A 13,093-nucleotide genomic window follows, 5' to 3' on the forward strand; every position below is an offset into this window, starting at 1 on the left:
AGTCTCTCAGGGACTTGAGGTATAGAAGGAGTGGGTGAGTAATTGGAATTGAGGCAGAAGATCAGCCAGGATTGTGTTGAATGATGAAGTGGGCTCCAGGGGGCTAATGTTCTTCATGTTCTGGGCTGAAAGCTATCAGGTACTGGAGCGTTGTCAATTTCAAATCTCATTATTTTCACTTAATCCATTTTAAACCCTATTTTGATTCCGACAAATTCCTCCCTTCCATTTGTTTTAAATTTTGTAGTGCCTGTCCGAAGGTTTGTATTCTGAAGCTGAGCCAATTATTTTCACTCTCTCTTGCTCAGAGCTACAGAGACAAACCAACTGATCGCCAGTCAGCAACGTTAACCTGGAACATCCAACATTAACCAGCAATGCCATTGTTAGGTGGAGATGTGGCTTGTTGATACAAATACATAGGTGTTCAGCATCCATCCCCCAACCCATATTGTCAGAGCAGTAGAAAGACAGAGGGAATATATTGTTTCAACACCAAGGTTATAACAAGCTGAAATCATCACTTCAATATTTTTTAAAAGCTGCATAAGATTTAAACAAGCCCAGAAAGGAGTCACAAATCTGATGCTTTATGGTCACATTGTAGATAGCTTTTAGAAGTCACCTTTAAATGTTTTATAAACATCTAAAAAAAGATTGCTTGTTGAAAACAGATGTTGTGGAATGCCAGTTACAAATCTGCATCCTGTCTGCATTGCCCCTGGCACACGATTGGCACAGAGGGTGTTTGGTGATATTGATGTCCCCTATTCCCAGCTTTTAATTGTAGTGGATGCATTGTGGAACCTGGCTGGGGAGTGTAGCCTCTGCCAATTCTCGATTGCCTGGTTACTGCAGCATCCAAATTGTCATTGTATGTGGCAACTTGATTTATTTATATACATGAGTGTGATCTCATTGAGAGTGAGTCCTGCTGTACTGACGATCAAAATTCTCCTTCACTTGCTATCTGATAACGTAACATTATGTTTAAATGGCTATTGGAGACAGGGAGCCTGGTTTTCCAGATAAAATAAACAAGTTAAATCAGTCAGTGTAACAACATTGAGAATTTGGAAGCTGGCCCAAGTGAAGAACTTACAGCCATTCTAGTTGTTTCATGAACCTGTGAATGGTTAAATCCTTAACCCTTACCCCGGCGTGAGCTGGTGGCTGTGTAGCGGTGATGACGATTAATCCAGTGAATGTTCTGGGGACACATATTTTACCACAGTATGTGGTGGAATTTAAATTGAGTTGATAAATCTGGAAGTGAAAGCTAGTCTCTTTATCATCAGGGTGGTTAGCACTGCTGCCTCACAACACCAGGGACCTGGGTTGGATTTCACCTTCGGGCACCCATCATATCCATTCTTCCCCCCTATCCCGTTGGTGCTCCAGTTTCATCCCATAGTCCAAAGATGGGCAGGTTAGTTGAATTGGCTATGCGAAGTTGCCCATAGTGTAGGCAGGGATGTACAGGGTAGGTAGACTAGCCATGAAAAATACAGGGTTACAGGGATGGGTCTGGGTGGGACGCTCTTCGGAGGGTCGGTGTGGACTCGATGGGCCAAATAGCCCGCTTCCACGCTGTCGGGATTCTGTGAAACTATTATCTTTAAACAAACACAGAAAGTGCTGGAGAAACTCAGCAGGTTTGGCAGCATCTGTGGAGAGAGCAACGGAGTTAATGCTTTGAGTTCGACAGGATTTCTTTAGAATTTCAGTGCACTTTTATTTGAATTCTTGTCATTTGCTTTTTAAATAAAACGTCCCTTAGTTCACTGATGTTCTTCCGGGAAGGAAATCTGCCGTCCTTACCTGCACTGGTCAATTTATAGCTGCACTGGTCAATTTATAGCTGCACTGGTTAATTTATAGCTGCACTGGTTAATTTATAGTCTAATCAGGGTGACCCTGAAATGACTCTGAAATGGCCAGTCAATCAGCTTGGAAGTTAATTCTAGGTCGATTCGGATGAGACAGAAATGTTGGCCTTGCCACATTCCATAAGAGAATTAGAAACAGCTACAGACCAATCTCGGTGCGTCTCTGTGTTTCAAAGTTCAATAACAAAGACATCACAGACACAGGTCATTATTAATCCCGTCAATCCGAAATTATTCTCCCCTTTCGCGCTGAATTCCAGCGAATTAAAACTTGAAGCCGCTCACCAACGGTATTCTCAATTTGCGACAATTTTATTTCAAACGAACTCTGTGATGGAAGCGATGAAAATAAAGCCCGAGATAATCGGAGCCTGTGACTCTGACAGTGACAAACAGAGAGACAGAAACAGAGACAGAGAGAGACGGAGAGAGAGAGAGAGAGAGAGAGACAGAGACAGAGGGAGAGAAACAGAGACAGAGAGATACAGAGACAGAGGGGGAGAGTGCTGGAGAAACTCAGCAGCTCTGGGGGCATCGACAGAGAGAGAGGAACCCAATTCCCATTTCCCAGCGCGACATCACACTGGAAACAAAGTGAACGGAGTGAGGGCAGTCTCTGGGATCTGCTCTCGTTCCTGTGTTTAAACTTCAGGCAAACCAGGAGAGGAATGCGCTGGGATGGACCCGGGGTAACTGCTTTGCAGATTGTCAGCCGTTTTTGATGGAGAAGGGAACGGAACTGGCCAAAGGACAACACACCTCAGAAGGAAGAGGCGCCTCAGTGAAAAGGAACCAAGAATAACTGCACAGCAGAACGGAGAAAATACAATCTACCAGAAACAGAAGGTGCTGCAGAAAATCAGCAGGTCCGGCAGCGTCTGTGAAGAGAGAGACAGAGACAGAGACAAGAGACGTTGTTAATGTTTCAGTTCTGGTCTGACTGGGGTCTGGAACAATGCAATGTAACTCAGAGTAAATACAATGACTGGGAGTACAGACGGTCATATCTCCCGAATTCAATGGTTTTGATGAATGTTTCCATGCTGTACATCTCTATGACTATGACTCTATGACTCGAAATGTTAACTCTGCTTTCTTCCCACGGCTGCTGCCACACATGCTGAGTTTCGCCAGTACTTTCTGTTTTTGTTCCTATTCAGTGGTTCAGTGGCGCCTTTGTTTGTTTGTAATTAGTTTTTAAGAACTTGCAGGATTTGTAAACAGTAGCCACGGCGCCTCTGTAAACTGAGGTCAAACAGCGACTGGAACCGATCTAACAGGAAAACAGGAAAATTCGGAACCCTCTTCACCGAATAGTTGGATGGTGCCGGCGGCTGTGTAGCTAATACAACTTGTCTTCCACCTCCAGGTCCTGGGAGATGGAAAAAGCTTGTACAACTTTCTCTCCCTCTGTCACTCTCTGTCTTCATCTCTCTGCTGTTTCCTATTCCTCTCACATGCTCTGCCCTTTACTATCTCCCTCATCCTGTCTCCCTCCCTAATACTTTATTGTTTGTCTTTCTTTCCAAAGAATGTCGAGGATGAACACAGCAGCGCCTCTGCTCCCTCACTCTGTTCGCTTTTGGCTGCTCTGGTGAGTCTGTGGTATCGGTTTGTCAAGTGAGATAGCAGTCGCTCACCTCTGGCCCTCACACCCCCGGAAGGACGGTGTGTCCTGCCTTGGGTTCCCTGACTGAAGCATCACTGGCTGGAGTCAATACTGGCGTCACAAACCCTGTCTGGAAACACGCGGAAATATTTAGTCTTGTATTGAAATCTAAGCCCGGCCTCAGGCACATTGCATTCAGTAATTCCCAACAGGTTACTCGTGGGAAATATTCCCGGGACGGATCCCTGCTCCCGGATTCTCGAACCGAACACAACGGTCCTGGGTAAAAGCCCGGCTCGTGTCTGGCTGATGGTCACTCCTTTGTGGAGAGTATGTGAGACAGGTCAGCGGGGTAAGCGTGGGACGCCCAGGGCTAGGGAAAAGGACAGCAAGCAAGTGCAATCAAAGCTCAAGCACTGACAGAAGACGAGAACTAAAAGGCTGAGATTTCACCGAAAGCACATGGTCGTTAGGCACCGGCTCAAAAGATTGAAGCTGAATAATAAACAGCATTTTTAACATTTTTGTTTGAAAAACGATAGCATTCTTTAAATTCGTCTCCTGCAATCAGGATTCTGCAGTTATCTCTGAGCCGGCAGTCAGCATCAGGTGGGAATCTCTCTGGCTGGTACCTTTAACTCAAACACAAGAATAATTTGCAAAATTTTAGTTGTAAAAACTTGACATTTAGCAATGTAATTTGTTATTTTTTTAAAGAAAGTAATGACGTTTATGATGAGCCCCGATTAAGAACGCGGGTCAGGCTGAGCAGAAATTCCGGGTTGGAGCAGGAAGCTTCCGATATCCTTTTTATCGAAAAGCGAATGGGAAACGGAACAAAACCAGAACAAGGTGCTTGTAAAAACAGACCATCAGACGGGCTTTAGAGAATGGGACTGATGGTGAGGGTTAAGAAGTGTGTTTCGGGGTAAATGGGAGAGTTTTTTTTCTGAAAAGGGCGCAATTTGAAGCGAGTGGATTCGGTGAAACGGGTCTGAGTCGGAGTTGGGTCTCCTCCAGAGAGCCCGAGGCAATGGGAGGTGGAGCGGGAGTGGGGGATGGGGTGGGTTCAAGGATTTTGTTGGGGAAAGGGGGCAGGTTGCGAGGTGATCGAGAGGATTGCAGCGATTTAAAGGGAAGGATTGAAATGTGTGCATCGGGAAACGGGAGGTCAGTGAGGGAGGTGGGGGAGCAGGGAGGGGGCTGAAGACCACAACGAAAATATCGTGGACAAAGGAGAGGGCTGAGAGAGAATATTTTCTAATCAACTAGTTAATGGAAGTGCACACCCCTGGAGTAGGTGGGAGTTAAACCTACGTCTACCTAGCTCAGAGGCAAGGACAATACCACTGTGGCACAGAAACCGTTTGGGAACTGAGCGAGCCAGAGATTCCCAGAGGTGTTCAGGTGAATGTCTTTGACTGGGGCAGTAGTTCATCCTGAGGTCACAGACAATCTTGGAACAGACTGTGATTGAACACGGGAACTGTCCCGGGAGGAGACTGGATTTGAGGGGGGTGCGAGGGTTGACATTGGGGTTTGGAGTCTGAGTTTGTGGCGAGCAGGAACACCGCTGTGGATGGAGTTGCGAGATGAGAAGACCCGGACGTTTGTAAAGGAGAGTTGTGATGGGATGGTGGAGCTGCGCATTTTGTTAATCTTGTAGAGGAATAGGTTTTTAAATGAAGAAAGTGTCACGGTTAGAGTCCGGACACTTTTGGAAGTGTTTGGATGAATAAGAGGAAAGGTGATCTCGACCCCCTGTCAATGCATAGGAGAAGTTCAAATGCGTCAGGGTCTAACGCCGACCACACCCTGAATTTTCGCTCATATTTCAGGAAGGTCGGTATTATATCTCCGCTACATTGAACGGTGACTGACTATCATTGCTATGGAAGTGCTATTTTTGTGGACAATTTCTAAACAGATTTGAAGCATCCAGTTCCGTCCCAATTAAATCGAATCAGACAAATTATTCTAACAAATGTAGAGTCGCCCGATGTTACAAACTCGACTGTTTAAATAACGAAAACAAATAATCAAAATGGTTCATTAACATTGTAGAAATGTTTGACAAACTCAGTAAAATGAATCGAAACAGTTCGTTGAATATTGGATGATTTGAATATCAGTGTCAGACTCTGGGGGAGAGAGTGAAGAGCTTATTACATCTTCAGCAAGGCCTCGCTCTCTCTGAAACATTCCGATCGAATCTTGGGGAATTCGAGTAAAATTAAAGCATGAAAACATCCCCCCCCCCCCCCCACCCTCCCCATCACCACACCCGCTAACCCCACCCCTCTCCCTCCTCCTTCCCAAACCCCCAGATTCATCGACAGGCGCCTGGTAGCTCCAGCACAAACCAAACCAGGCTAAACCACCGGCTGAGTTTGAACAGAACTCCCGGGTTTCTTCTCCAGCTGGAGAATCGGTCTATTCCTCTGGGATAGAGTTGGGAGTATTCCGCATTCCGCCAACCGGTGGGATTAATCATCGACTTCCTGAAGTCCACCACTTCCTTTGAAACGGAATACCAGCAACAAATACCAGCGAGGATTCGCGAAATAGTGGGCAATGGAAATGAGAGCGAGGAACAAGCAGCGACTTCAGATCAGGTTTTATTCATTAGGAAGCACAGTGGTAAATTCCGATCTTAGAAAATATCAGAATTAATAGCAGAAAATTCCAAACTCAGGAACATGGCAAACACCAATCACACGAAGCACAAATCCCTCGAACTTTACACCTTTATAATTAAGGCAAGAAAGCAGATTCATATCAAACCAATTGGATACTTAATCAACCCTTTCAGAAAACAAAATCCACAGGCTCATGTCCAATGGATGTTCAAGAGGTTTCTTCACTGAAACCAAACGCCAAAGGAAATGTTTTAAACAGTAATTACACAAAACTTATCCTCTCTGTATTAAGTTAAATGTGGTTTCCAATGAGAACTCGGACGTTTTGTCCGTTGTCGCTCTGAACTGAGGAACACTATTGCTTCACTCACTCTCTCACAGAGACACCACACACCTTCCGAGAAATTCCCTCTCGTTATTTCGCGCAGATTCGCCGATAGGTTTGGAGAAATGGCGAACAGAGAAATTCGATCGGATATTGGTCATTTCCTGATCAGAGTCACTGAAACAACAGGCTGTCCGAATTCAGAGCTACACCTGGGCCAGAGATTGGCTCCCATTGTAAAGCACACTGACTCGAGAGAATGTCACAGGAACCCACAGCAGCCAAATAACATGCAAGACACAAAACACAACTCCACTAAACATAGTCTGTGCAAAATTTAGCTGTAAACATATTTAAGTGCATAATCCTGTAATATTTATACACGTTAAATAATATATACAGTTAAAATAGAAACCTGGTTCGAAGCGACAATCACCTACAACATCAGAGATCCTTGTATTTTTTTACATGGATTGGAATAACACCATCAGTGACTCAGTGAGAATATTTACCCGTGAGTCCGGCTGTGTGTTCCCCTGCCCTCTGCCACTCTCTGAGTGCACCTGCCAATCAGTCCCATACTAGCTGCGGTCCTGCCTGGGAAGAATCCCACCTTCCAAAGCAATTCCCTTGACATTGGCCTCAGTGAACTGGGGACAATCCTCACTTCCCACCACCCGCCCTCCTCCATTTTGTTACTGAGGCCTCGGTCCCAGCCCTGCCACAATAGTTCTCATGTCAAATGTCACCTTGTCTAAATTTTCGTTCGTTTTGATAAAGGAGCCCTCCACACTGTGTGTAAAAATTATTGATTGTCCGGACCGTATTTCCTCCGAGTGGTCAGCCTCTGATTCACCGAACCCGACATTTAATCAAATTATTTAAGTGTAGAGCTTTACACGTCCTATCGAAACAGCGAATTAAAGCCGGAATATCCGACTTTCCGCTTCTTCAACGATTTTAAGAAGAGTTTTCGAGTCAGTTTGAATTCAGTGCGGTGTGGGGGCCAGGCGCTATCTAGAAAATCTCCTACATTCGGAACTTTAGGGATGTGTGTAACCGAGTTCCCAATAACAGTTTTTTTTACATCTTTGTCACTGTCACTCTCGGAGACTGAAGCACCGCGGAGCAGCCCGGATTCCCCGTTTTCCCGAACTGTGTCGTTGCAGCATCGGGAAGAGTTACAGAATGGAGATTGAGACTAACCGGAGGATGCCCGGGAACGGCAACACACTGGGGCGACAGCAATGGCGTGATCATAACGTTGGAAGGAACATGTTACTTCGGATTGAACCTGGAGTTTTCTCCCTCCCTCCCTGCCCTGGCCGCACTATGTCCTATACCATTCTGTTTTCCTCCGCATCTCCCCTCATCATCAGTGTCTTATTATGTCTCTTTCTGTCTCTCTCTCTGTCCACACACATTGAACAGCCGCAGGAATTAAACCCAAATACAAGAACAATGTTCTCAGTTGAGAGAAGACGGCAAACAACAGGAAGGAAACAGAACCCAGGAGAGAGAAAGCCCGAGAAAGATGAAAGAGAAAGAGCGAAATACTGACGGACATGGGGAGAAGAGGGAAAGGGACGCGTACAGACAGCGAAGTAAGACAGAATGCGACGAGGAAATGGTTATTTCCAACCCACAAAATAAATGTGCAACCGTGCAGTTGTGAATTACTAACTCTTGACTGGTCGCAACGACACTGACCTCACACACACACTGAACCTTCCTTCATACATTGAACCCTCTCTCACACACTAACCCCTCTCTCACGGACTAACCCTCTCTCACACTGATCCCTCTCTCACACACACTGACCCCTCTCACATACTGACCCCTCCGTCACACACTGATCCCTCTCACACACAATAACCCCTCCCTCTCACACTGACCCCTCCCTCACACACTGATCCCCTTCACACACGAACCCTCTCTCCCTCTCTCACACACTGATCCCTCTTTCACACACTGACCCCTCTCTTACACTGATCCCTCTCTCACACACCGGCCCCTCTCTCACACACACTGACCCCTCTCACACACTGACCCTTCCGTCACACACTGATCCCCTTCACACACTAACCCTCTCTCCCTCTCTCACACACTGATCCCTCTTTCACACACTGACCCCTCTCACACACTGACCCTTCCGTCACACACTGATCCCCTTCACACACTAACCCTCTCTCCCTCTCTCACACACTGATCCCTCTCTTACACACTGACTCCTCTCACACCGTTTCTCGGTCTCACTCATTTACTCTGTGGTTGGGACTGAGATTTCAATTTCCTGACCCCGGTTTAGGTTCCAGGTTTCGCTCTCGGTTGATTCCGGGTTTGCTATCATTTCCCCCAAGACGTTTTCATTCGGGAGTCTCATTATTTTTACGACGCTAACTTGCTCGGGTCTGGGACACTCAGCTCCCCGCTCCTTTCCTGCTGGAACTGCCCGATCCAATCCCAGCAGCCCGAGCTGGTCTCCTTATGTGTTGTCTCCGATAGATCGAGGCGAGGTTGAGATTGAAACTGATTTCCCGGAACGACAGCACTTCCTTCCCTCTCTTCCCTACACCTCCACCCAATGCCATTCTGTTCAGTAAAACCCCAGAGTAGCAGAGTGACGATTAAGGAACCGAATTGAAACGGAGGGGTGGGGGATGGGGGTGGAATATGTTCCTGAGAATGACCTTGAACCGAAAGCGGTGGAGATGAAGGGGAAAGATGTTTAAGGTGAAGCAATGATTTATGGGGCTGACGGGGGTCAGAGGTGGGCAGGAATGTGCCTCTTTAGTTTCCCAGTCAAGGTGTTTTAACCACTTGTTCCGAAAAGAGTCAGATCCCTGTGGATCCCTCGCAGACTGAAATCTATTTAAAAGGAGATCCACAAAGGATCCCCGACAATCTCTCGGATGGTAGCGGGACGATAGGAAACTGTTCATTTTGTTTCGAGTTGACGCAAAAAAACAGGAATTTCTGGGTGTTAGCGCATTAGAAAACGCTCTCACTTTTTAAATGTTCCTTTTGCATAATAAGATTTCTCTTCAAACATTTTACAAAACAAAACAATTTGTAACAAAAGTCTTTTCACAAATAGAAACTCTTGTAGCAGTTCCTGGAAAATAAATAGAACTTTTATGAAATATCGGAAGAAATGGACTTGAAAGACCAGTTACCGAGTTCAGGAGTCAGTGCTAAAGGCTGGTTGGTCCAAATCACACAGGAACAGGAGGAGGCCATTCGGCCCTGAAGCCTGTTCTAGGTTTAACTCCATCCGACAGGACCTTAATGTTTACTTGCATAGATTTTCCGTTATTGCTTTTCACTGGCGATTGTCCGCCGCACCGTCTCCAGCCACATTGTTATAGCCAAATCTTTAATGTGGAGATCAGAGACCGTGGGACAGCCAACGACGAGTTTATTCCAGGAGAGCAGAGGTGAAGATCTCATCCATCCGGAAGATGAGAGAGAGTGAAGATAGCATCCGTCCCCTCGGACACCGAGCATTCCACAGACAGACTCACAACCGACTTTCTGTGTCCAAGGTGCAGGCTCCGCTCTCTCTCTCTATCAGTCTGGTCGGTGTCTGTGTCTCTGTGCGTGTCTCTCTCTCTCTCTCTCTCCCTGTCTGTCTCTCCTTCGCTCAGGGTGGTCTCTTTCTGGGGGTGAGTCTGTCGCTGGAGCAAAGCCACTCAGTCACATCCCTTTGCTGGCCAAAGTCACTGGGAACTTGTCTACAGTTAATTGTGGAAAAACGCGTTCAGTTCCTCGTAGACTGCAGTCCTGTCGTGGTGAATGTGGGAATCATAGGCAGTTAGGCTGTCTGAGTGCAGACCGGGCCGGAGTAGCAGCCCATGAGCAGCTCCTCGGGAGCTGGGCATTGCCGAATAGTGCATGGTGTAGTGATAATTCTTCTCGTGCTCCGGGGGCGACTCCGGCTTCAGGGAGTAGGATCCGCCGTTCGTGCAGAGAGAAGGGCTCAGGGAACCTTCCAGCTCGGAGCCCGGGTATTCAGGAGAGCCGTTACCATACAGGTGTTGCTCATAGCCCCCACAGTAAGAGTGGGAGCGCAGTGGGTGGCTGCTGGTACCAGCCCCAGCCTGGCACTGTGGGCTCGGCAGCCGGGCACATTGGTACGGGTATGGGTGCATGGCGAAGGTGGAAGTGGGCGGCTGCAGGCGGCCAGGCTCTGCGGTCTGTTCGCTGAGGAAGTTGCGGGAGTTGAGCTGTAAGCAGCCAGCCACCAGGTTGGTAGTCGGCTGGGATAGGCCTTTACACAGAGTCTGCACATAGGACACAAGGTCCGGCCTCTTGCCCGACCGCAGGATCTCCGACAGAGCCCAGATGTAGTTCTTCGCCAAGCGCAGAGTTTCTATTTTGGAAAGTTTTTGCGTTTTTGAGTAACACGGAACAACTTTGCGGAGATTGTCCAGGGCGGAGTTCAGATCGTGCATGCGGTTCCTCTCCCGGGTGTTCGCCTTCTGGCGCCTCAGCTTGAAGCGCTCCATTCTCGCCTTGGTCATCTTCCTCCTTTTCGGGCCCCGCTTCCTGGGTCGGGTCCCATTCTCCTCCTCTTCCTCCACCTCCTCTTCCTCCTCATCTTCATCCTCCTCCTCCATCCCGGTTTCTGCCTCTTCATTGTCCTGGGCCACACTCACCGAGTCCTCAGCCTGACTGTCCTGAGGGTCACAGCTCTCGCTATTGCGTTCCTCCCTCAGTTTCTCTTCATCGCTCTCACTGTCCTCCACCCAGGCGGGGTATTTGTGAGCCTCGGGCATGAGGTTAGAGTCACTGAAGAGCCGGGCCAACATGCTGCCTATCAGAAACGGGAGGCACAGAGAATTACAACCTCATTCACTCTCCGCCCGGCTCCCTCCATCCAGCTCCCTCGCCCCGACCTCACTTTCCACCCGGCTCCATCAGCCCGACTTACTCAACCCAGATCCCTCAACCAGGCTCTGTCAACCCCCCTCCCTCAGCCCGGATCCCTCCGCCCAGCTCCCTCCGCTCGCGGTCACTAAAGCCCTCAACCAGAAGCTTAAAGCCGCTTCTTCCCGATATCCCGGGAAGAGGGCGGCGTGAAGAGACGGTCAAATGACCCCAGGACATTTGCAGACGCTCTAAGTTGGAGCAACCAGGCCCCAGGCCGGCTCTCTGGGAGCTCTCTCCCCGGGACACGCACATCCCGGGCTGTGAGGTTCCAGTCTCTAGTGCTTTCCCCACTCCCGGCTCCTCTCTACATTCCCAACCCGAATGGGCTTGGTGGGGGAGGGGGTGGTGGGGGGAGCGGGGGGTAGGGGGGGCGGTCATTGGGGGCTTGTTTGCGGGGATAGGGGCCCTGTTAATCCCGGGTCTGGAGCGAGTATATCTCTGGTTAACGGGAATGGCCGAAAGGCTGTGGTAAGGGGTGAAGGTGATGGTTGGATTGTGGCAGAGGGAACTTTACAACAGCTTCCAGACACAGTGACATTGTGAACATGTCGGGGATGATTCCATCATCGGAAATCGCTATTTTTATGGCGTTAATTTCAGCCTCTCTCGGAATCTCTCCTTGACCAGATTTCAGATTTAATTTGACAAATTTATAAAAACGCTTCGATTTTCAGGGATTTGTGTTGTATACAGTTTCAATATATTCACGCTCGCGTTTGGTAAATTCTGAAAATGAAATCGTTCATCATTTCTTCTGGAAAGAATTGTAAAATCCTGGGAGACAAATTAACCTCAAGGAATGAAGCGAATTGCGGCGTCAGCTCTTTCTCCGGGGGAGAGGGATCCCGCTCTGTCCTGTCCCCGGGGCTCGTTCAACTTCCCCCGCAGGAAACTTAGCAACTTACACCCTTGAAACAAATGTGTAATTCCTTCTCAAAATCAAATGAACGGAGCGGAGGTGTTGAGGGAGGCGGCTCTCCAGTTTGATGGAAGGGCTTGGGGACTTGGGGGAAAATCAGAATTCCGAGCTGGCTTGTTAAAAATTTCACCAAAAGCCACTGCCGTTCGCTCACGATCCGTTTAAACAAATTCTAGCTCCTCACAAAAATCTTGACCGCTTGCTGGCTGCAAGTCTCTAAGTTATTGAGACCTGAGCGGAATGGGGGAGGGGGGAAGTCGGTTTGAAATTGCATCCCCCCCGAACTCCCCTCCCCCCCCTCCCCACTCGCCCCCTTCCCCAATGAGCCCCTTCCTTACCTGCTGCCCTCAGCCGAGCCTTAGCTCATTGTTCAGAGGGACCTCCTTCTGGGATTCGCTGCTTTCTGGAGGCTCTGGGCAAAGCCTCTCATCGGCTCAATCTATCGACAAGGAGGAGAGTGGCACCTTCACCAAACTGCGGTACCCGCTCTGATGCCAGGCCATATGGTAGCACGTCATTGGCAGCAGCATCACATGAGCGGGCGGTGATTGACATGCGGCTGTGAGCGGCCTGTCTCCCGGGACACAGGGGGCTTGTACTGACCATCTGTCAGCGCCTCATCCCGGAGCCGGCACCGGGGGCCGGGACTGGGGGGGGTGGGGGGAACACACGGACACCCCCCACCCTCCCCAGACCCTCGCCCCCCTCCCCACCCACACACTCCGAATGTCTCGTCGTTCTTTCTTTTTTACGCAGAAAAGTTAATGGCTAACGTTTCTG

At 48.5% G+C, this 13,093-nt stretch overlaps 1 protein-coding gene across 1 annotated transcript; it reads right to left on the reverse strand.

Moving 5' to 3' along the window:
- Positions 1–6,103: 6,103 nt before the first annotated feature.
- Positions 6,104–12,786, reverse strand: neurod2 (neuronal differentiation 2). The gene is made up of 2 exons (XM_072561159.1): positions 12,652–12,786; positions 6,104–11,278 (listed from the first exon to the last, which is right to left on the reverse strand). The coding sequence occupies exon 2, from the start codon at positions 11,271–11,273 to the stop codon at positions 10,203–10,205; it is 1,071 nt and encodes a 356-aa protein (XP_072417260.1). The 5' UTR covers positions 11,274–11,278; positions 12,652–12,786; the 3' UTR covers positions 6,104–10,202.
- Positions 12,787–13,093: the final 307 nt, after the last annotated feature.

This window comes from Chiloscyllium punctatum, chromosome 42, assembly GCF_047496795.1.
Source record: "Chiloscyllium punctatum isolate Juve2018m chromosome 42, sChiPun1.3, whole genome shotgun sequence".
NCBI classification, from domain to species: Eukaryota; Metazoa; Chordata; class Chondrichthyes; order Orectolobiformes; family Hemiscylliidae; genus Chiloscyllium; species Chiloscyllium punctatum.

What these genes read in the sequence shown, in the direction of transcription:
- neurod2 (XM_072561159.1), bottom strand. Translation starts at nt 11,273, where the DNA reads ATGTTGGCCCGGCTCTTCAGTGACTCTAACCTCATGCCCGAGGCTCAC.